General features: G+C 41.1%; 1 protein-coding gene across 1 annotated transcript in view; it reads right to left on the bottom strand.

Moving 5' to 3' along the window:
- Window positions 1-25,503, bottom strand: part of Tnip3 (TNFAIP3 interacting protein 3) — a 79,634-nt gene that overhangs the window by 41,923 nt on the left and 12,208 nt on the right. The window contains exons 2-3 of the mRNA XM_013022115.1: window positions 25,076-25,164; window positions 5,915-6,023 (exon numbers count right to left, since the gene is read on the bottom strand). Of these exons, the coding sequence (XP_012877569.1) occupies window positions 5,915-6,023; window positions 25,076-25,164 (198 nt within the window). The remainder of the gene's footprint in view (window positions 1-5,914; window positions 6,024-25,075; window positions 25,165-25,503) is intronic.

Here is a 25,503-nt window from a genome sequence, read left to right as displayed (position 1 = left end):
TTTTTTTTTTTTTTGCCAGTGGCTCATACTTGTAATCCTAGCTACTCAGGAGGCTGATATCTGACCATCACAGTTTGAAGCCAGCCCTGGCAGGAAAGTGCATGAGCCTCTCATTTCCAATGAACCACCAAAAAACTGAGAGTGGAGCTGTGCTGGAGCAGTGAATTCCTAGCCTTGAGCACAGAAGCTCAGGGACAGGGCTCAGGCCCTGGGTTGAAACCCCAGGACTTGCAGAACAAAATAATAACAATCAAGTTCTTGAAGGACCTCTAGTTAGATTAGACAAAAAAAAAAAAAAATAAACCCTTAATACAAGTTGAACCATGGTTGTAACAATGAGATGTTCAAGACACTGTTGAAAACTATCTTTACAACTTTGGGGGGTGGGAAGAGAGGAGTTGGGGAGGTGGGGAGGGAAGGGATGGTAGGGGAAAAACAAAGGAGGAGGTAACAATGCTCCATAGGAAATGCACTCATTACCTTACTCATGTAACTGTAACCCCTCTGTACAGTATCTTTACAATAAATATATATATATATTTTAAAAAATGAACCCTTCATAGGCCACCCCGGGAAATCGATCACATTCTGATTCCTGTGTCTTGATTGTCTCACACCCATCCACCCATGGCACCAGTGTCACATATCTCAAGTTTCAGGAGAAGTTACGTGAAATAGAGATAATGCTAAGAAAAACAGAAGTAATTGTGAAGATTCCTTTTTTCTGAAATAGCTAAAATATATGTAGATGAAGTAAAAACAAAAAGGCTTAATAGAAATACGAAAGGAATGAAGAAAAAAAAGAGAAGCAAGGAATTACTATTCACTGGTCTATAACTATCATCTTAATCGTTAGCAATTCTTTCTAGAGTAATCTAGGAAGAAAGCAATGGATTAGCAAGGCATGGGTAGCCACTCAAGAGGCAGAGAGCTGGAGGACTGAGATTCAAATCCAGCCTAAGCAGAAAAGTCCATGTGACTTCATTTAACCAGCAAAAGGCCAGACTAGAGATGGTAGCACAAGTAGTAGTGTACCAGCTTTTAGAAAAAAGCCAGGCAAAATCACAAGATTCTGATCAAATCCTGGGAAAGAAAGAAAGAGAGAAAGAAAGAGAGAAAGACAGAAAGAAAGAAAGAAAGAAAGAAAGAAAGAATGAGAGAGAGAAAGAAAGAAAGAAAAAAGAGAAAGAAAGAGAGAGAGAGAAAGGAAGGAAGGAAGGAAGGAAGAAAGAAAGAAAGAAAGAAAAGAAAGAAAGAAAGAAAGAAAGGGGGTGGGAGGGAGGGGGGAGGGAGGAAGGAAGGAAGGGAGAGAGAGAAAGAGTGAAAGGGAGGAAGGGAGGGAGGAAGGGAAGGAAAGAAAGGAAGGAAAGAAAAGGAAGAAAGAGTTTTCTTTAATGTCCTTTTGAAAATCTTTCTGAGACTTGGAAAAAATTCTATTAAGTGAAGTAAGCTAGACTCAAAGAAACATAGGTCCCATGGTTTCCCTTATCTGCAACAACTAGTATATGTCTAGGACACGCAGAAGAGGTCAAAAGCTCTGTATATATGACCATATAACCTGATGCTAAGTGAAATGAACCCCAAGATAGGGACACAAGAGCTTTTATCTTTCTTGCTGTTCTTTTTAATGTACTTATAATGTACTATGTGATTTTTTTTTGTTTCTTTGTATGTTCTTCCCCCCATGCTATAACCCTTGTTGTCATGTATTGATTCTGATGTCCTGCATCTTGTATATACATTTTTCTAATTTGGGGAGAGGAAGGGAAATAACACAATGCTGAAATAAAGATACAGGATGACCCATTGTAACAATGAGATGTACAAGACACTATGTTGAAAATGAACTTTACAACTTTTCAGGGGGACAGGGAGGGAGGAGTTGGGAAGGTAGGGAGGAAAGGGATGGTAGGGGAAAAATAAAGGAGGTATAAGAATGAAAGAAAAGAAAGAAAATCTTTCTGAATCTATGTATGTGACTTTTTTTTTCTAATTTCATTTTGTGCAGGGGGATTGAACTCAGGGCCTGCACATTGTCCCTGAACTTTTTCACTCCAGACTAGTACACTACCACTTGAGTCCCAGTTCCACTTTTGTCTGTTTTGATGGTTAATTAGAGATGAAAATCTCATAGGAACTTTTCTGCCTGGGCTGGCTTTGAATCACAATTCTGAGATCTCAGCCTCTGACCAGCTGGGATTACAGGTGTGAACCACTGGCATCAGACTATGTATTGTCAAACTTTTGACCTCATGTCATAGGTTCACATGGAAGAATTGAAGCCCCCCCCCCCACCTTGAGTGAAGGAATTGCATGATGGCAGATTTTCAGTAAAAATAAACTGGAGATGTATGTTATATACCAAATGGAAAAGATAAGAAACAACAATGACTATTAGCCAGAACAATAGCGAAAATACTTAGTAGCTCATGACAATCAAAACACTTAACCAATTCCCCAGGTGCTTAGAAAAGAGTAACTAACCAACTTATCATCTGCTTCATAATTACCATCTTTCTCTACCTGTCTGAAAACCTATCCCCTGGGCAGGGCACAGCAGCTCATACAGGAAGCTTGGTGAGAGGCAGATTAAGAGAATCACGTTTCAAGACTAGCCAGGCAAAATGTGAGCAAGAGCCCATCTAAACAAATAAGCTGGATGTAGTGTGGAGTGTCTGCAATCCCAGTCATGCAGGAGTCATAGATAAGAGGACTGAGGCTGTATTTTCCTCACAGTTTTCGCTGCTGCAGTCTTAGAATCCCTGGAGATGCATCTGTTGACCTAGAAGTGCATTTTCTTTTGCATTTTGCTCTAGGACAGTTCTTTCCCCCTTGCCTATAAGACTTTAAAGGACTCCACTCACCAAATGCTACTTCTACTCTCTAAGGATATTACTTTCATTCTGATGGAGCTCCTCATGCTCATCAATAATGCTTTTCCAGGGCCAGCACCCATGGCTCATGCAGGTAATTCTAGCTACTCAGGAGGCTGAAATCAGAGGATCATAGTTCAAAGCTAGCCCAGACAGGAAAATCTGTGAGACTCCAATAAACTACCCCCATAAAACTGGAAGTGGAGCTGAGGCTCACATGGTAGAGCATTATCCTTGAACAAAAGGAGCTCAGGGATAGCACCCAGGCCTTAAGTTCAAGACTGGGCAACACACACACTCAATTACTTTTTCATTTCCTCAAGTAGTGATTCAGTCTATTCACTTCTCTTGTGGTAATTCTCCCTCCTTTACTTATTCCTGGCAATACTCGTTGAGAAAAAGAAAAGGGAACTGGGCGTATTTCTCACACTTTCTCATGAAATAGTATTTGTTTTGTCCAGTTACACCCTTCCCATCTCATGAAGACATAATGAAGTTCCTTTACAGCTTCTGCATGAAAAATCCATCATTTTTATGCTGCCTTCACTCAGGGGAGACAAAGACGCTCTCCGGCACTGGCTGACATTTTCCTCTCTTGCTTTCTTTTTTTTTAGTTGTTAAGCACATACATGCTTTCTGTTCGGTTCTGCTTTGGTTTCTTCTTCAGGCTGCTATTGTGTAATTAATAATTCAGCATGGAAGCCATCAGCAAATTGAGCTGTGTTCACTCAAGAAATCAAATATTTGAAGTTCCTTTTGGAGGACATTTGGGGAAGATATGTTGGAAGTCCACTAAAGATGAAAGTTGAAAAGTCACAGGTGTTGTAAAGACAGCCAGCCAAGCACAAGTGGCTCATGCCCCTAATCCTAACTACTCAGGAGGCTGAGATCTCAGGATCACATTTTGAAGACAGCCTAGGTAGAGACTCTTATATCCAAGTAACTAGCAAAAAGCTAGAATGGAAGGTCTGGCTCATATGGTAGAGTACAGCCTTGAGCAAAAATACCTAAACAAGAGTACAAAAACCCTGAGCTCAAGTCCCAATACCAGCACGAAGAAAATACATATGTACATAAATACAGCCCTTCAGGAAGAAGTGAGATTTAAGCAAGGAAAATTATTTCAGTGCAGCATGCAATTTCTGTACTGTGAATATGGAAAAAAGAGGTAGGTACAGGACTCTCCATTGCATTTTAGTAAGTGAAAAAAAAATCATTTACACTCAAGCACTAGTGGCTCATGCCTATAATCCTTGCTACTACGGAGGCTGAGATCTGAGGATCAAGATTTGAAGCTAGCTGGGGCAGGAAAGTCTGTGAGACTCTTATCTCTGATTAAGCACAGAAAGCCAGAAATGGAGCTGTGGCTAAAGTGGTAGAGCTCTAGCCTTGAGTACAAAAGCTCAAGGAGAGCATTCGGTTTCTGAGTTTAAGCCCCAAGACTGGCAATAAAAGATATTCTATGTCAGTTTTCAGTCTGTCTTTCTGTCTGTCTGCCTGCCTGTCTGTCTGTTGTCTCTCAATCTGAGAGTGAAAAGTGGACACACACACACACACACACACACACACACACATAGAGGAGGGTGCTCAGTTGCTGAGATTCTGCTGAGAGAGGTCTACTGGAGGCAGATCTTCTAGGGCTTTCTTGAAGAGAGAAACATGCAAATTTATGGATGCATATCAACTATAAGAATAAATATTTGTCCAGGAAACTCAAGCTGACTCCACAGGAAATGTTTTGTGATTTTCATTGTCTCTTAGTATTCATCCACGTAAATTATTTTTACGATGAGCATGGATTACTGTAGAAGTAAGAACGGAAGTTATTTCTTTTCTTTTCTTGCCTTTTTTTTGGGGGGTGGGGATCCACTCTGGGCCTGGGCGCTGTCCCTTAGCTCTTCACCTCAAAGCTAGCGCTCTACCACTTGAGCCACAGTGCCACTTCCGCTTTTTTTTCTGCTTATGTAGTGCTGAGGAATTGAACCAGGGCCTCATGCATGCAAGGCAAGCGATCTACCACTGAGGCACCTTCCCAGCCCCGGAAGTTATTTCTATACTGACTTCTAAATCACTTAATGTTATCTTTGCCAGTCAAGCTCCAAAGCTACTTACTTCATCTGTTTTGTAAGGACCATGAAAGATTCTTTCAACTGAAAAGCTCAGGCTACAGAAGAGGAAAATACATTTCTGGAAAGTTGTCCACAAATTCCTTAGCTCGGTTTTTATTTTTATTGCCAGTCCTGGGGCTTGAACTCAGGGCCTAGGTGCTGTTCCTGAGCTTCTTTTGCTCAAGGCTAGCACACTACCACTTGAGACACAGCACCACTTCTGCCTTTTTCTATTTAAGTGGTACTGAGGAATCAAACCCAGGGTTCCTGCATGCTAGGCAAGCACTCTACCACTAAGCCACATTCCCAGCCCATTAGCTGGGTTTTAACCTTGAAGATGTTGTTTTATTTGTGCCAGCACTGGGAATTGAACTCAGGATCTGGGTGCTGTCCTTGAGCTTCTATGCCAATATGGCTTTGAACCTCAATCCTCATATCTCAGCCTCTTGAGTAGCTAGGATTTACAGGCAGCTCCCAGCAACTTACATGTTTTTACATATATAAAGTTTCATAGACAAATATCTTCAAACAACAGGAAATGCAAAGTCAAACAACTTCTTTAGTGAGAAAAGCCTGCTTCTTTTTTTCTTTAAAAGTGAAGTAAATCAAACACAAGAACAATTCCAAGCAGACATATACAGATGTTGGACTGATTTCGTCAATGGAGTGACTTCCTCCATTGTTCCCAAATGCTCTTTGTAAGAAGAGGGTCTCTTCCCTCATCTCCTGTGCCCCCTGCTGCCTAACAGAAAATGACTGCAAGAAAACATTTCAACTGCTTTGCTTTCCTTCCCAGCCGCAAAGTGAAGGAAGTATAAGATTTCCGGTACATGATTGGAAGATTGCCCCCATCAATTCTTTTGGGTGAATAAGCTGTTAAGGACATATTGAAATGAAATATTAAAAAATGCATTCTTATTTTTACGTTTTTACCTTTGGGGAAGAGAAAGTTCTGTGACTTGGTGTGACCCCTTTTGGATCAGGAGGAGAATTTCTCTCAATCAGATCCCGGATTTTATTGTCCAGCTCCAGACTGTCACACCTGCATGAAGGACATGGGAAAGTCACATGGGACAGAGGTACTTACAGATGACTCAAGGGCGTCGTGGGTTCATGCCTGTAATCTGAGGACCACAGTTCTAAGCCAGCCTTGGACTAATAAACCAGGAAGGAATAATCTTCAAGAGTCCAGTAAATTCCTTCTGGAATCTACAAAATACGCTAATTTTCTTTTCTTTAGACATACCATAAGAGCACATGGATAAGAATTTAATTTCCACTGACTTGCATACTTCATACAAGATAATACAGTCATATATAGGAAAGATTAGAGATTGTCAGACTGATAACAATAACAAGAATTGAACATCCCCTGCAAACCAGGTGCTTTATAGTCTTCCTACTCAATAGATACAAAAAGGCATTGTCCGCATGGCACAAGGAAACTTGAGTTTAGGAATGTAATGGCTTATGTGAATTTGAAGTAGAAAACATTGTCAGCACTGAGATCAAACTCAGATCTACAGATAGTCTATCTTGTACCATCTTTTTTTCTGTATATCTTCAAGTAACCTGAGGTCAAATTCCTAAGCTATTCTCTGCCAGCAAGTGGAAATACTAAACTAAGAGTATTAGAAATCCATTTTGAAAATCTAGTTCAACTGCTTCATTGAGCTGAGAACCAGAGCAAGTTGTACCTAACAAATCATTAAGATCCCAGAATGTCAAAACAGACCTTACTATTAGGCTGAAATCCAACACCAGGCATTGGTGGCTCATACCTCTAATTCTAGCAACTCAGAAGGCAGAGATTGTGGTTCAAGCAGGAAAGTCTGCGAGACTCTTACCTCCAATTAACCACCAAAAAGCTGGATACGAAGCTGTAGCTCAAGTGATAAATTACTAGTCTTGAGCAACAAAGCTCAGGAACAACGCCCAGGCCCTGAGTTCAAGCCCTAGACCAGCATCCAAAAACAAACAAACCAAAAGGAAAACACTCAAGAAAAATGCACTCATTGTTTTACATGTTTTTGCCAGATGTTTTTGTCTCATTAGCTGCACTCTTTGAAAATAAGCTGTCGGGACGAGGAAGAGTTCTTAGAGGACTGTTTCTTGAAGTTATATAGAACTATGTCTCATTATCATGTTCAGATAAAATAAACACAGAGATAGGAATGCTTAAGCATAGGTCTGTGTAACAGTGGTTGCTCAGCTGTTCATCTGCCCTGTTCCACAACTCCTTTGCCAGTGGCTCTTAGGAGTAGACTCTGATATCAATGCTTTTACTACTCGACTTTGCTCACGGCCATGGGTCCAAAAGTAAACAGGTGACCTAAGTTTGGCCTTGGGATTCCTTTGTGTAACCAGAGGGAGCTGAGATTGAGCAGAAATTAGGGCAAAATTCAGACCTGAGAAGTGGAACCATGGATTTTATGGAATTTTATGGAATCTTCTCAACTCTGTGGGGGGTGGGGAATGAGGGGAAGTCCTAAGACTTGAACTCAGGGCCTGGGCGGGCACTCTCCCTTAGCTTTTGTCCACAAAGCTAGCATGCTACTACTTCAACCCCAGCTCTACTTCCTGCTTTTTTGGTGGTTAATTGGAGATAAGAGTCTCATAGACTTTCTTGTCCAGCCTGGCTTCAAATCACAATCCTCAGATCTCAGCCTCCTGAGTAGCTAGGATTACAGATGTGTGAGCCACCATCGGCTGACTCCTCACATCTTTCTAATGAACTATCCTTTTCTTTTTTTCTTTTTGATACAACTACTTTTGCTTGGATTCTATGCTTTGGAATAAAACCTGTTCCTAAGTAATGTGAATTGACCATCGTGTTTTTCCTTTGTTGTTCCTGGCTGTGAAATGTCTGTCCTCAGGTGCCACATAGAATCCTCTTCAAAATACAAGCTACTGAGTCTACAGCCTATCTTCCACAGCCATGGCATATGAATCAGAATCTATCTTCAGGCTTTCCCAGAACCCTGAAAGGAGAATTATAAAATTCCTTTTGTATTCTGTTAGCTTTTGATGGCTATGAAACAATTTAAAGGAAAATGATCTATTCAGGCTCCTGACATCAGAGGTTTCAGTCCAAAATCACCTGGAGCCATGGCTATGGACCCCAAGGTGAAGCCAAGATGGTTCCTTCACAGTGTCTGGAAGCAGAAGGAGAATGCCCGTGCTGACAGATTCCATCCTTTCCTTCCTCGGTTCCCCTGGGGACTCCAGTCTTTTGGTTGAAGTCATTCACAGCCAAGTCCATTCTTCCTCTCATAGACCCCCCCCACCCAGTGTTGTGCTTTTCTACTTTATTTCTACTGTATTTCTCAAAAATTCATCATCACTGTAACTGTCCTAGCATTCAAACTTACTGGGGTCACCAATCATAGCACTAGATTTGAACTAAGCTAAACATTAAGGCTTGAGCCAGCTGTCTGACCTAGTCTCACTCAACCAAGCTTGCCAGGCCTTTCTGGTGCTGCCTCCTTTGGTGACCAATATGTCTCTGAGCATTGAAGACCCCAGAAGACCATTTGGGAGGACCCACTGAGCTCTCTAAAACCATGAAATGATATTGCTGTCTGTCTGTCTGCTCTCATATTCTACTCCCCTTCTTTCCTCTCTTCTTCCCTTCTAGTCTTGTTTGTCTCATCTCAGCTTATGGAAAATACTAATAAGAAAGGAGGGAGGGAAAGATGGAGGGAAGGATGGAGGGAAGGCAAGAAAGAAGGATGGAAGGAAAGAAGGAAGGAAGGGAAGGAAGGAGAGAGAGAGAGAAAGAGAGAGAGAGATAAGAAAGTGGAGCTGTGACTCAAATGATTGAGCACTGGTCTTAAGCAGAAAAGCTCAGAACAACACCCAGGCCCTAGGTTCAAGCCCTAGGACCACAACAAGCAAAGCTTCTCAACCTATCACTGCATTCTCTCAATTCTGTTTCATTTCCTTCTTAAAGGGTTTTATGAGTTTGTTATCTTCTTTGCTGTACCCTTCTCTCATTTCCATACATGTTGCAGGAAGACAAATGTCCTTCAGCTTTATTTGCTGCTCTGTGTCTTAGCACCAAGTGTAACTACATAAATAGCTGATATTGAATAGCTACTTCATGGCTCACATCTGTGTGTGTGTGTGTGTGTGTGTGTGTGTGTGTGTGTTCATCCTGGGGTGATCTCAGGGCCTGGACTCTGTCTCTGAGCTTCTTTTGCTCAAGGCTAGTGCTCTACCACTTGAGCCACAGCTCCACTTCTGGCTTTTAGGGGAGTCTTAGCAGAGACAAGAGTCACAGATGTTCCTTCCCGGGCTGGTTTTGAATCATGATCCTCAGACCTCAGCCTCCTAAGAAGCTAGGAGACAGGCTTAAGGCACCAGTGCACAGATATGGTTATATTTATATATTTTAACTCAGAGCCTAGGCACTGTCCCTGAACTTCATTTTGCTCGAGGCTGGAGCTCTATCACTTGAGCCAGAGCTCCACTTATAGCTTTTTAAGGTACTTTCTTGGAGATAAGAGTCTCATAGATTGTACTGCCCACGTTGGCCTTGAACCTTGATCCTATGTTTGCAGTCTCCTGAGTAGCTAGGATTACACGCAGGAGCCACCAGCTCCTTTAAGTGGTTATTAATTATTCTAAGGACTTTGGTTACCAAACACTGTGATCAATGAGTTTGGAAACTAAGATTCACAAATTTAGTTTGTTGTTGAATGAAAAGGAAAAATAAAGTTTAAAAACTCCAAATTTCAATTTGGCTCAGGAGATAGTTAAAATTAGTAGTGTTTTGGATAAAAGACAACAATATCATCTATTTGGGTTTTATGACATGCTTAACAGATCTTTTCAATTATTTGTTAATTAATGAAAGAATTGAGCAGACAAAAATATTGTCATGTTTTAATTCATAAAATTCATTATGTGTCATGAATTATAATTTCCCATACACTTACTTTATGAGAAGGTAGAATTTATCTAAGCTTATTTCTTTCCTATAGAGCTCACAATTCTTGCAATTGAATAGCAGAACTAATTAAAGTAGATCAACTCTGATTTTCTCTTTAGATAACTCAAAATGGCAACCAATATTATTATATCATCAATGTAATACCATGACCTAAAGTTTTCAGTTGAGTAAAAGAACAATCCTACCAACCTTTAAGCAACAAATAGAGCAAATCCTAGATAATCCTTGCATTCATTTTATTTGGTACATATGCACCCCTTGGGAGCTGATGCTTGACTCTGCTCAGCTGACAGATGGAAATTCTAATTCCAGTGGTTTATGCTTTCAGCTCTGCCTCTACATGTCTCTCTCTCTCTCTCTCTCTCTCTCTCTCTCTCTCTCTCTCTGTGGTAGGCGTGCATCCTGGGGCTTGAACTCAAAGCCTGGGCACTGTCCTGAGCTCTATTGTACTGAAGCCTAGTGCTCTATCATTTGAGCCACAGTTCCACTTCTGGCTTTTTTTGGAGGTTAATTGGAGATAAGACTCTCATGGACTTTCCTGCCCAGGCTGGCTTTAAGCTACCATCCTCTGATTTCAGCCTCCTGAATAGCTAGGATTACAAGTGTAAGCCTCTGGTACCTGGCTCATTATTCTTATTTTTTAGACAGAAACTTGACACTCCTTGACGTGAAAGTCCTGTCTCAATTCCCTTGACATCTTCCTAAGGTCACTTGCTTTGTGAACCACACAGTGGCTTTTCATGCTAGTGTTATGGCGCAGTGATTTTTTAAGAGTTACTCATGTAGCAGGCTCATGGAAAGCTCTGGTTTATCTAAATAATTTAGGACTTCCAACTTGACAGGCATTTCTACTCCAGTTCTAAAGAAAAAATTGATTGGCCTTACTAACTGCAGCATAGCAGATTCATGAAGGTAGATGTGAGGAGAGCCGTGGAGGGAAAGACACACCTCATCCTGTGCAGGGACTCTTATTGTGCTATCCGGGTTTCCATGGTCCCATCGCTCATCCCAAGTCAAATTAAATACAAATAGTGTGTACCCTTCATATTTTCTGTCTCTAAAGATAAAAGTCTACAGTGTCTTAAGGAAGTTCTTCACATTCTCACACACACACACACACACACACACACACATACACTTTTAATACTGGGGTTTGAACTCAGGGCCTCACACTTGCTAGACAGACAAGCTACCACATAGCTATCAAAAAGCCACATCCTCAGCCCTCAACATGGCTTTTGTCTTAGAGTCCTTCCTTCCTTCCCTCCCTTCCTCCTTCACTCCTTTCCTGCCTTCCTCTCTTTCTTTCCCCCTTCCCCCCTCCTTCTCTTCCTTGTTTCCTATCATACAGGAACTATAAAAATACATAAATTACTCTCCGACTCAAACATTATTATTAAAATCTTTACTTACAATATCCTCATTACTACATTGTAAGCTGATTTTATTTCAACAGATAGACAATATTGCTTGGCTGGATTTGAGATGAGGATATCAGGATATTCAAATTCATTTGCTTACGGTGTAAACAGACAGGAAATACAATGATTACTGGCCCTTTTCCTATCTTTCACTCCCAAGAACATATCAAAATAGAAAAATAGAAATTGGAAGATGAATTTGATTTTCCAGCAGAATAGCTGGTAAAGCCAATTTGCCAATATTTTTTTTTTACTAATAGCATCCCTCTTAGTTTAATCTGGCTATGAGCTGATTCTCCCTAGGCTGATGCTTGGGGACAAATCCATCATGCATTCTGAACTAATGGCTAGTGAGGACGTGGGAAGCAATGATGGTTTTAGGGCCACTGATGCTTGTATAAATTGTTTCCAGTCCAGAGGTCCCAGAAAAAGATCCCAAACATGACACCTGCCTTTGAGTGTCATCACTTAAAAGGTTCATTTAATGATTATTAAATTATTTAAATGTTATTAATTGACTAGAACCTACACATTATTCACTTATAGGATCTTGTTAGGTAGGAAAGATTGTCTCAGAGTTCGGGGTGATTGCTTTGTCAGGGATGTTTGCATCTAATCTACCCATCTTATTCTACCATTCCTACATTAAATTGGCTGTAAATACACAATATTCTTCCATAGTCACCCTTCCTATTTCTCACTCGCCTTAGGGAGGCCTAGTAGGTTGTAATTCAAAACCAGCAGACTTGGTTTCGTGGTTCTATGGCACTGTTACAGTAATATTGGCAAGGAGAGTACTTCCTGGAGAATGTAATTGCATTCAGTAGACAAACCAGTTAACCACTATCTTGGAAATAGCTTGAAGGCCATTTATCTCCTGTACCTATGTGACAGGGAAGTGAGACTCAGCTGTACAGAAATGACACCCAATGAAGCCAGAGTAAGAATTTAGATCAGGAGCCCACTCTCTCCCCCCACATACCCGCACACCCACCTCTTTGTACACGCTCCCTCCCACATCCCTCCCAGGTCACTGCCACAGCCTTATTTGCTGTTTGATCTTCTGTTATGAGCCATGTACTTGAAACTATGTCTTAAAGAACAAAGCATATTTTCAAATATGAAAGAAGGAAAGAAAAATTAATAGAAGCTTCTTTAATAGAAATATTTCCAGATGTTCAGAGACCAGAAATTGTAACCAATCTCCAGTAACGTAGTCTTTAAGACCTCAGGTGGCAAGTTTGGGGTTTTATTTTTGTTATTATCCTTAGTAATCTAAGCATTGATCTTGGCTATTATGGGGAGAAACAAATTACTCAAAAAAGAATTGTTCTCTGTGTGTGTGTGTACATGTGTGCTTGCAGTGATTAAGTCCTGATGTTGTCATTACTAAATGGTAATGTTAACAGTTGGGCTTGAGAAGGTAGTGGAAAGGAATCTTTTAAAGTAGCATCCTCCTCAGGCAAACAAAAGAATTCTAACTTTTTTATTTTTATTTATTTATTTTTTGGTGCTGGTCCTGGGGCTTGAACTCTGGGTCTGAGCTCTGTCCCTGAGCTTCTTTTGCTCAAGGCTAGCACTCTATCTCTTGAGCCACAGCTCCACCCCAGATCCTTTAGCTGAATGGAGATTAAAAATCTCACAGACTTTCTGCCCAGGCTGGCTTCAAACCCTGATCCTTAGATCTATGGTTACAGGTGTGAGCCACCAGCACCCAGCAAGAATTCTAAAATGTTACCTAAGACTATGTGGCTTAAAAATTCAAAGAAGTTTCTAAAATTGTGTTTTCATGTCTGACATGAAAGCCCAGAAGATGAAAAAGAAGGTTCTTGTGAACCAGAACTCTGTTATTTGGTCTCCTGCTCTTATGCTGGATCCCTGTTTGTGTTCTCCGTTTTGGGAGTGAGGCAGGTCACTGTTCTGAAATCACATGTTCATGCCAGACCTCCTGTGGAGGTCCAGGAGGATGGGGAAAGAATAAAAGCTTGTGCACAGCAGAGTGGCTGTCGGGGCTTTGTGCCACTTCTCTCTACCTGGCTCCAAGTAGGCTAGCTTTCTGGAGGAAATGCTGCGCTGATTTAATGATGCCTCTAGAGGGCAGTATGTATTCAGTTCAGCTAGAAAATTGTTTCTGAGATTGCTTGAACTATTCCTTGAAGCTTTCATAATGGATTTTGAGTTCAATGGTGTAAAGTTGAGGAAGGATGATTACAATGGGTGGCAAACATGTGGATTGTAATTAAAGCTCATTTCTTTTTAAATGTTTCATACAAATATTTTAGGATTTATTGCATTTTCCCATTGTGCAGAAACCATACTAATCTCTCGTAAATTACTACTTTCAGTAGATAACACTCTTATTTCTTTATTAATAAAGGTATTTTTAAGTTACAATTGCTAAGGGCTAGTTTATATCATAAACACAACAAAAAATTTTCCTTCTGAACTGTGGAACTTTTTCAGAAATGATTCTCATTAAATACTATGATTTACCTTACGTACAATGACAACTGATCACAATTTGATTTAGCATATTTTGAACCACTTCTAATAAAACTAATGCAAGAGATTTGGCCAAAAGTGGCTTGTATTTTATCAAAAAGAGGAAGGGATTGGGACCTTGCTGTCAGAGACCAGAAAAGACATAAAATGCCATATTTAGTGGATTTTTATCAATGATTATAATGATCCATACTCATTCCTTTCCTTTGCATTATTCACATAGATATGAAATTGATGAACTGGGACATTCTTACTGTGTCAGAAAACAGGAAGTTCTCAAAGAGTAAATCTATATGAAGATTCTCTCAACAGGAAAATAACAATAAGAATACATTTTTAGCCAGGAACTTACCAGTACCAGTACTCACTCTAATAATCCTAGCTACTGAGGAGGCTGAGATCTGAGGATCAAGGTTCAAAGCCAACCTGGGCAGATAAAATGGAAAGATTCTTATGTCCAATTAATCAGCAAAAAAGTCACAAGTAAAAATGTAGCTCAAGTGATAGAGCACCAACCCTGAGCAGAAAAAAAAATGCCAAGAAAGAGACAAAGCCTTAAATTCAAGCCCCAATACCGGTGCGCACACGCACGCGTGTGCGTGCGCTCACACACACACACACACACACACACCATAGCTCTTACAATTGTAGTATTTCTGCTAAAATGCAAAACCTAAATATAATTATGAGGAAATATAAACCAAAACAACTTGAAACACTCTACAGAATTCCAGGCTTTTAAAGTGGCAGGTCTTGTGTGTCAAAGAAAGACTGGAGATCCATCCCAGATGGAAAAGGACTAAAAGTCATGAAAAGTCAATGCATGAGGCTAGATCAAATCCTCTTTTCTCCCAATCCTGTTGGAATAAAGATTTAGCAGGCTTATTGGCAAAACTGCAGTGGAGATAGATTATTGCCAATGTTCCTATTCTGATTTTGTTTTTTGTTTTGTTTTTGCTTTTTGTTGGTCATGGGACTTGAACTCTGGGCCTGAGTGCTGCCCTGAGCTCTTCAGCTCAAGGCAAGCCTTCTACCACTTAAGCCACAGCTCCACTTCCTGTTTTCTGGTGGTTAATTGGAAGAGTCTCGAGGGCTGTCCTGCCCAGGCTGGCTTTGAACCACAATCCTTAGATCTCAGCCTCCTGAGTAGCTAGGATCACAGGCATGAGCCACTGGCACTCAGCTCTGATTTTATTTTGTGTGTATGTGTGTGTGTGCGTGTGTGAGTCCTAGGGTGTGAACTCAGTGCCTGGGTGCTGTTCCTGAGCTTTTTTGCTCAAGACTAGTGCTTTCCCTTTGGAGTCACATCTTCACTTCAGGCTTTTTTTTGGGGGGGGGCGGGGGGAGGTCCGGTCATGGGCCTGAACTCGGCCTGAGCGCTGTCCCTCAGCTCTTCAGCTCAAGGCTAGCGCTCTACCACTTGGGCCACAGTGCTACTTCCGGCTTTTTTCTTTTTGCTTATGTGGTGCTGAGGAATCAAACCCAGGGCCTCAGGCATGCAAGGCAAGCACTCTACCACTGAGCCACCTTCCCAGCCCCTGGCTGTAAGACTTTTATCTCTAATGAGCCACCAAAAAGACAGAAGTGGAACTGTGGCTCAAGTGATAGGGTGCTAGCTTTGAGCAAAAGAAGTTCAAGGACAGTGTCCAGGTCCTGAATTCAAGTCCTAGGACTTGCACAGAAATCAAAATAAAAGAAAATGCTAAAGCACCAATTTCACATGACAACCATTAAGGATAATGATACAAGAACCCAGCAATGTAATGAGTTATTTGATATAAAATTATTTGCTGTGCCTTATAGATCTTCTTTATCAGATTCACACAATTATAACGCCAATACTTGTAGAAATGCAATAATGTAAAGGCTAAAAGAGCAATGCTTAAGATTGAGGTAAGCTAGGACATTTGGCAGCCAAAGAGACTGTTACATGCAGCTGGTGATACCACCTCACCCTGCTCTTGACCCAATCTGCAATGATTTATAGCCACGCTCTTTAAAAGCAGTGAGTGTCAGATCGAATCTCAGCCAATGAGATTGGTCAGGAAGATGGACTGCCCTAGGCTAAAGTTAAAATTACTCAGTATATCTGTTTGGAAAATGTCCAAAGACAGCAGTAAAAAAGAATCATGAAATAAGAGAATAACTTCTCAAAGGCAAGCATGGGCTATATTATTCCACAAAACATCCATAAAGCCTTGAGGTAAATACATTAAAAAAATACAAACAATTGGAAAGGGCAACAAGAAAGACTCATGTTTAACATGTAATCCTTTTAAAGAGATCTTTTGGAAAGGGGTGTCTAGGTCCTCTTTGATGGTCCAAAGTGAAAAGTTGCAAAAAAAATTAAGAAAAAGCTCAGTGAAATTTATAAACAAATAAACAGTTGAGAAAACCCAACAGCAACATAGCAGGCCCAAGAGAGAAGACAAGATCCAAACCAAAAGTAAGCTGGGTATGTGGAAAGGAAAAGGCAGGAAGATCAGTTCCAATCTAGTCTGGGCTAGGCTACATCAGGGACCCATTTAAAAGATACACACACACACACACACACACACACACAAACACCACCCTCCCAAAAGAAGAAAAGATAAAATGAAATCACAAAACGAACTATTAAAACAACAACAAAAAAAGTAAAACTAGAAAATCCAGGGAAAAAGAAAGCTTGTAAGTGCTCCTAAAGCTGGGTATGCGTCAGAGGCTGAAGCTTGTGTTTTCTACCACATACATCCTAGACGTATGGTACTAAGTTTAAAGATGCATCTGCAAATCTGACTGTGGTCAACATAGCAGTTTTTATTCTTAAGTTGAGAGCACTATTAAGTTTTAAGGCATGGAGCCTTGCTTAAAGGTTCTTGTGGCTTAAAGATATGGAAGTGATGTCCACAAAAAACAAACAAAAAACTCCAAAGGTCATATGCAAGAGCAGAAGTCAGGCACTAGAAGAGGAAGTGACAACAAGCAACCATTGATTAAAGATTCCCATCTGCGAGTCAGGTGTGAGTGGCTCACGCCTGTAATCCTAGCTACTCAGGAGACTGCGATCCCAGGCTAAATCAAGTAGGAAAGTCCTTGAGACTCATATCTCCAACGAATCACCAAAAAGCTAGAAGTAGAGCTGTGGCTCATGTGGTAAAGTACTAGCCTCAAACAAAAAAACTCAGGGACAGCACCCAGACCCTGAGTTCAAACTCTAAGACAGGAACAAAAATGATTGAATTAATTTATTAATAATAAACAAATAAATAAATGATTCCAATTCATGACATGCTGAAGCTGGTAGACTTCGTTTATTACTGAACTGATTTCTATCTTCCAAGTTTCCCCCATAGTCAACTGGAATGGACTGAGTGCTGGCAGCCTGAAGAGTTAGAGGAGAATGTCCCAGAAAAAGAGTCCAGGGTACATCTAGTTCAGAGTGTTAGGAGGTGGGAAATCCCTTTGGGTACCTGCAGATTGCAAAGCAAGGAAAAGGAAGCATAATCTTTTAGAGGCAGCATCAGAGAAGGCGGTATGTCAAGAGAGCTGACTAGAAGCAATGCAGGTATTGTAGGACAGCACCTGACTTACCAGGTAAAAGTTGGGGTGCTGCTGGTCATGGTTGGCTGCGCACACCCAGCAGGAAAGAGCCCCTCTTCCTGCAGGGAATGAAGGCCAGCCACACACATGTCCCCTCCCCCCAAACTCCTATCAGAGACAGAAAGCCCTTACCAGGGGATATGGGAGGCGCAGGTGACATCTCTGCTGTTCACGTGTTAAGACAAAATGACAACTTCCACTTGGCCCATTTACTACCCCCACATGGAGTCAGGCACACCAGTGGATTTTCCCTTGTCTTTGCTCACCTCCACAGGTAATGCCAACTATACCTGACAATGCTGAGCAACAGCTTTCGGAGAACCACCACAGAGAGGTTTTCTTTTACAATGAAGAGACTTACAAAAAAATCATGAATTCCCTTTTACACACTCTTAAATTACGAAGAGGAACACCTAGGTGCTGGGGGCTCACGCCTGTAATCCTAGCCACTCAGGTGGCTGAAATCTGAGGACCATGGTTTGAAGCCAGCCTGGGCAAGAAAGTATATGAGACCCCTTATCTCGAATTAAGTACCCAAAAAGCAGTAAATGGATCTGTGGCTCCAGGGGGTAGAGCATTAGACTTGAGCAAAAAAGCTCAGGGATAAGGCCTAGGTCCTAAGTTCAAGCCCCAGGACCAGAAGAAAATGAAAAGACAGATGGGGGGGGAGGCGGGGCGGACAGCGACAGTCCAGGATTTCTCAAAAACTGTACACTAGGGCCTTTAACAGTCTTTATTTAGACCCGGTTTCTCAAAACCGTACCCAGTCTGTACCTATCCCTCTGAGGGGGTTTCCACACTTCTGAGTAATGTCTCTCATCTTTACGCAGCATTTTGGCAGTTAGCAGATGCCAGGTCCACAGCAGTCCCTGGATGCACAAAGGAGCCTCAAACACCTGCCCCCCACCAGTGGGTTCCCACTGCTCTCTGTAACCACCAACAAACTGCTGACTGGAAAATGCTTCTACCACGGAAGTTCTAGTGCAAACACAGCAGTGGTAGACTTGGCCAGCGCGACGGATTTAACGATCAGGGAAGTTCCTCTGCCAGCTAACAGGTCCCCTGGCTCTCCGCTCTTCAACAAAGTTGTGCTGGTTTATTCTGTTGTAATTTCCTCAGAGAGCTTTTGGTTTCTTTTCACCCAGCAGGTTTCTGGAACCCCAGCCTAGCTGGCCATTTCAAGTTCTCACAGGCTTTAGGAAGAGAACTAATATCAGGCACCAGGTAGATCGTACCTGTCATCCCAGCTAATCAGGTGGCTGAGCTCTAAAGATAGTAGCCAGCCTAGACAGAAAAGTCTATGAGACTCTTGTCTCCAAGGAACCAATGAAAAGCTAGAATTGGAAGTGTGGCTAAGTGTAGAGTGTCAGCCTTGACTATAGAAAATCAAGCAAGCTCTCAAGGTCTTAAGTTCAAGCATTAGCACCAGCCTGAAAGACAGACAGACAGACAGAGAACAAACAAAATGGTGCAAGAGAATAACTTTGGGGGAACCAAGCTCAGAGGGAGCATCACAAAGTGAATTTGGTAAGAAAGAGTGAAAGCTAGGTCACTTTTTGGTAAAAGACTGTGATATCAGTAAAAGTGGAAGAAGAGGGGAGGAGCTGAAGGACTTTTCTTTACTAAGCTCCTGAGGGTTCATAGTTCTCTAACGTAAGGATTGCCCTATGACCTTTATATTCAAAAGAGAAAAATTATGATTTAATATTGAGCTATAAGCACTATTAAGTCCAGATGCTGATGGCTCACACCTGTAATCCTAGCTACTAGGAGGCTGAGAACTGGAGATTGTGATTTAAAACCAGCCTGGTTAGGAAAGTCCATGAAATTATCTTATCTTCAATAAACTAACCCCAAAGAGCTGGAAGTGGAGCTCTGGCTCAAGTGGTAGAGCACTAGCCTTGAGCCAAAAGAGCTCAAGGACAGTGGCCAGGCCTTGAGTTCAAGTTCCCTTACTGGCACACACACACACACACACACACACACACACTTTCAGTGGCTTTGCAAACATGAAAGCCATCTTTATAAAAATAGTACTTTTTGGAGCAGCCACACAAAGAACTGATGTAAATTATGCTTTGATTTTATTGTAAGAAGATAATAATTGCTTTCAAGGAGAAAGAGAAAGCCAGCATAAGAATATAGTAGTGGCAGGTTAACTTGTGATCATCAGAGAAACGCTCTGTTCAGGTCAGGAGTGGAGCACCTTCACAGGTGAATCCTCTCACCCATCCACCCAGTGGATGTCTTCAGAGAACATATCAGGTGCCACCGAGTGGAATCAACTCTTCCTAAGGAGCCAATGAGCACTCAAAAATAAGGATCTGTATGGAATTATAAATAAATAAGAACCATATTCTCCAGGTGTGCACGTTAATGAATTCTTATAATCCCAGCACACAGAAAGCTGAGACAAGAGGTTGGGAAGTTTCAGGCCTGTCCAGTCAGTACAAAGAGAATTGCCTCAAAAACCAAACCAAAGCAAAAAACCCCAAACCAAACCAATCATGAAGTTAACTTTTCTATATAGCTTGTAATCTATTCTAAATTTAGGTATAAATGTGAAAAGGCTTTCTAAACTACATAAGACATTACACACATGTGAAGTCTGATTATGAATAATAGTACCCAACACTGCTAAATTCAAGTATTGCAATAATGACAAGATACGCAGTATGAAACTGTTTAAGTTACATTGGCAATGTTTATAGCTAACTTTCTGTTTGTATATCAAGGTACAACTTCCAACTGTGTCCTAAAATAAATAAAGTTTGATATAGTACAGAAAAATGAAAACAAAGATAAGCAACCAAATAGTTTGATCTTTAAAATAAATTTCATGTTTTATATAACAGTACTTTCTGTGACATAAAAACACTGCTCTGAGCCAAAAGCCAATGGCACACACCTGTAACCCTAGCTTACTCAAGAGGCTGGCATCTGAGGTTCACAGTTCAAAGCCAGCCAGGGCAGGAAAGTCTATGAGACTTTATCCCCAATTAACCAGGAAAATATCAGAAGTAGAGCTATGATTCAAGTGGTAGAATATGATCCTTGAATGAAAAAGCTAGGGGACAGTGCTCAGACCCTGAGTTCAAGCTCTGGTACCTATCAGCACAGACACACAGACACACACAGATACACACACACACACACACGCACACACACAGAGAGAGTCTTTTAAACAAATTCTCAACACAAGCTGCATACTCTCTACAGCAAACCCACATTGAACAGAGGCGTATCTGGCACTATTGTACCCCAAGCCGAGCCTTCCAGAGAAAAGCCCACTTCACCCACCATAGCTAAAGCCCAAGAAAAGTTTCCAAAACTCAAATCCTTACATTTTCCCCCCATTATTTCCCCAGTGGACTCACATAACCTCTTGTCAGAGACTCAGAGAGATTAGTGCATTTGGTTTTGCCAATTTGCCCTGAAAAACCATGAGTTCACGAATGCAGTTACTCCCATCATGTGACTTGGTTAGAAGCGCCTCACATTCAAGCCACAGTCACTGGGTGGATTGCACTAACGGGACTGTGGATTCAATCATCAGGCAGGAGGAGCTGATTTTGTAAGAAGAGAATGACTCTTAGAGTCTCCACACACACAATGGAACGCACATCACTCATTCTCTGGCTGCTGGCTGTCTGTGGCCTGCCCAGGCCTGGCATAGACCTCCCAACAAGCACTTGGCCCCCAGCAGCTTACATGAAAGACATTTCATGGAGGGAAAAGCTGGAGAGTTTCTAATCTCCAGATACAAAATTCAATATAGAGCCAGTGAGGGTCCTAGGCAGGTAAATGATACATAACTGAGATGCCAGTTCTTGGAGAAATCCTAACTGAACATGCTTTCCAGCAATGTCTCCTGAACACTGCTGGGGCCATGGTAATAGCTTTCATTCTCTCTCTGTCTCTCTATCTCTGTCTCTGTCTGTCTGTCTGTCTCTCTCTCTCTCTGTTTTAACTAATGCTTGAACTCAGGGCCTCTCATTCTCCCTTAACTTTTTCAATCAAGGCTGGTGCTCTACCACTTGAGACACATCTGCACTGCTGGCTTTCTGCTGGTTAATTGAAGATAAGATTCTCTCCCATTATCTGTTCAGCCTGTCTTCAAACCGTGATCTTCAGATCTCAGGCTCCTGAGTAGCTAGGGTGATAGGTACAAGTAGCCAGCATCCAACTCATGATGACACCTTTACAAATGACTGTTGTGTTGAATCCAAGAATTTAAGCAAGCACAAATTAGTAAAACCAGACAAGACAAAAGCTACACCATAGCTATCTGCTTGGGCTTCCTAGAGAAGCTAAGCTTCAGAAAATGGAAGCCAGTGTTCAACCCAGGAGAGCTGATCCCCTGAGAAATACTTCCCAAATGTGTTTTATGGAAACCAGAGAAACTGGAAGATCTCCCAGAGTCTCTTGTCTTCACTTTCTTTAAACTTCTCCATCGATAAAAGTTAATCATATTTATTATATTACATATAAATACAGGGTTAAGCGGCTACCCTCTTTGTTTGGAAAGAGAAGAAATTTAATGAGACCAATGACCCAAAACCCAATGTGACTTTTATATTCATTCATTTCAAAAAATATAATTTCTGAAAAACTGACAAATTTGTATTGCAAATAAATGAATTAGGAATCTTCGCAGAACAATTCTGAGGATCTGTGATGTTCTGTGTTATTTTAAAAATACTGGTCCAGCTCTTCAGAAGAGATTTCTTTTTTTGGGGGGGGTCCGGTCGTGGGGCCTGAACTCTGGGCCTGGGCGCTGTCCCTCAGCTCTTCAGCTCAAGGCTAACGCTCTACCACTTGAGCCACAGCGCCACGTCCGGCTTTTTTCTTTTTGCTTATGTGGTGCTGGGGAATCGAACCCAGGGCCTCAGGCATGCAAGGCAAGCGCTCTACCACTGAGCCACCTTCCCAGCCCCTTCAGAAGAGATTTCTAACAAAATAAGAGAATTAACCCCTCTTCAGTTGTAGATAGTAATTGTATCAAAGGTTCTTTACCCCAACTTGCCAAAATAGGGAAATTTAGAGTCAAGAAAGAATGGTAAGGATGAAACAGGCAAAAAGAATTAAGCCTGGTACCAGTGGCTCACACCTGTAATCCTAGCTACTCAGGTGGTTGAGATCTAAGAACTGCAGTTCAAAGCCAGCCTGCAGGGAACTCTGTAAGATTCTTACCTCAGAAGAAAGATTAAAAAGCCAGAAATGAAGCCATGGCTTAAGTGGAAAAGAAAGCACCAGCCTTGAGCAAAAAAAGCTAAGGGAGAGTGTATATATGATTTGTACACTATACATATATAATGTATGTATATATTTATATTTTATATATTTATATATGTATTTACATTGTAGTTATGTATATGTTTATATATACATATATATCCATGTACATATATATAACATTGCATTTATGTATGTTTATATATCCATATATATGCATGTATATATGTATAACATTTATGTATATTTATATATTTTATATATTATATACATTTACATAGTTATAAATCTTTTATGTATACATTTAATGTAGTTATAAATATATTTTATATAATATTATATATATATTTTATATAGTATATGGATAGCCAGTAGTATCAGAGGCTGCAGGATGCTGCAGGGACTGCGCATAATGCCAAGGGGCACTTCTGGAGAACTCGCATCTGTTTTCTTCTTCTGCAATTATTCCCACCTCAAGCTGAGATGAATCAGAAGAGCTTTCCTTCCTAAGTAAATTTCCTGAATGCATAATCCATTTTAAAATATACTAAAAATGTTCAGGTGCTGGTGGTTCATGTCTATAATCTTAGTTACTCCAGAGGCTGAAATTTGAGGATCACAATTTGAAGCCAGCCTAGGCAGGAAAGTCTGTGAGACTCCTATATCTAATTGAACACCAAAAAGCCAGAAGTAGAGCTGTGGCTCAAGTGATAGAGTGCCAGCCTTGAGTAAAAAAAAAGCCAAGAAAGTGTGAGAACATGATTTCAAACCCCAATGCTGGCACAAATATAAACAAACAAAAACAAGAAGGTTAACTGTTCTACAACAACAAAATGCATAAGTACTGAGTGCCAGTAGATTGGGGGATGGAACAGCTTTATCTATTAAAGTTTCTGGTATTGTCAATTTTACACAATACTGCTAGATTTTCCTATTGTCAGTCTGTGGCTCAAAATTCTAAATGGTTGCTTGCACTCACCACCATTATTATCATGTTGGGAGCACACATAAGTCTCTTTAAATAACTTCTCATGGGCTAAGAACCAGAGAAGTTTCCAGATCTACAGACTCTGAGAACTCTTGTGTGAGAAACACAGACATGAGAACCTGAATCTTATTATTTCTCTTTCCTTCCCTCTCTTCTTTCCTTCCTTCCTTCCTTCCTTCCTTCCTTCCTTCCTTCCTTCCTTCCTTCCTTCCTTCCTTCCTATATTAGAGCTTGAATCCAGGGCTTGAATTCTGAGCTTTTGTGCTCAAGGTTAGTCCTCTACCACTTGAGCCACAGCTCTACTTCTGGCTTTTTTTGGTAGTTAATTGGAGATAAGAGTCTCTCAGGTTTGTCTGCCCAGGCTGGCTTCAAATCATGATCTTCAGATCTCAGACTCCTGAGTGGCTAGGGTTAAAGGTATGGACACCAGCACCCAGCTTTTATACATCAAGCTTCGTATATTAGATGTGGTGCTAGCTGTTTGCAGAAAACAATGGAAACTCAGACCATGTCCTCTTGCTGATGGCAGTTTCGAAGAGAAGGCTATGCCATTTGTAAGTATAATAGATAGTAACATGTTGTGCCTTCTAAAGGAGGCATGTGAACACTCATTGCTCAGAAGATGGCATCAAAAAGTGCTAAGGAACCACTCTCACCAAAGAATAGGCTGAATCTGCAGAAACATTGGAAGCTTGACAGGATGGAGAAAGTGGCTGATGAAGGCATGTTTTAAAATAAGGGATTCAGAAAATGTATCACATCATATCTGAGCTGAGGATTAAACAAAATCAGGAGACAGATATAGCTACATCTTCATCTTATTGGTGACATTGAGTAGATTCCTAGAAGAGAATTTGTACAAGTATAAACAAATCATCCAAACTACCATAGCTTTGTCAATGAAAATATACCAAATAACTTAAAAATCGAACAATTCCCATAACCTACCATAATCCTTGCCCCTTAGATAACAATAGAAGAGGGATGGCACCACACCAATGCATGCCTTGGTTTTCTTATCTATGATCAATGATTCCACCCAGGTACACTCTTTGTGTGTGTGTGTGTGTGTGTGTGTGTGTGTGTGTGTTACTCCTGGGGCTTGAACTCTAGGCCTAGACGTTGTCCCTGAGCTTTTGCACTCAAATCTAGTGCTCTACCACTTGAGCCACAGCTCCATTCTGGCTTCATTGGAGATAAGGTCTCACAGACTTTCCTGCCCTGGTTGGCTTTGAACCATGATCCTCAGATCTTAGCCTGATGAGTAGCTAGGATTACAGGAATGAGCCACTAGCACCCACCCAGACACATTCTCCTATGGTCTAATTGGACTCACCATCTTTGTCTGAAAACCATGTGCTCTGACTGGAGCACTAGATTAGAACAATGTAGGTTATAATTATAAATGCTACCTTTCAGGATCTTCACACTGATTGGCGAACATAATCAATTTCTCATCCTGTTTCTTATTTCTTCTGTTTATGAGGTGTCCACGTGGAACCTAAATATACATATAATGGATACAAATATCAGACATTTCCCTAGGCAAGAGAGCTGTCAATCACCAGAAAAGAAACTCACCTGTTAAATACATTTTTCATCATAAGCCATGTTTTAATTCTCACGTCTTATTTCCATCCCTGCCAGTTACAAGATGATGGAGCACAAACCTGCCTTCTGCCTGGTTTCAATCAAAGGTAAGACACTGAAGATAATAAACATAGGCTCAGAGCATTCATAGGACAGGGTAAAATTACCCTGCAGAAAGAAGGAAGCTAGCCATCCATACACACACACACACACACACACACACACACACACACACACACACACAGAGGAA

Source organism: Dipodomys ordii, unplaced genomic scaffold (assembly GCF_000151885.1).
Source record: "Dipodomys ordii isolate 6190 unplaced genomic scaffold, Dord_2.0 Scaffold60, whole genome shotgun sequence".
In the NCBI taxonomy this organism is placed as follows: Eukaryota; Metazoa; Chordata; class Mammalia; order Rodentia; family Heteromyidae; genus Dipodomys; species Dipodomys ordii.
The sequence above is the reverse complement of the archived record's forward strand: the minus strand, read 5'-3'. Positions and strand labels throughout refer to the sequence as shown.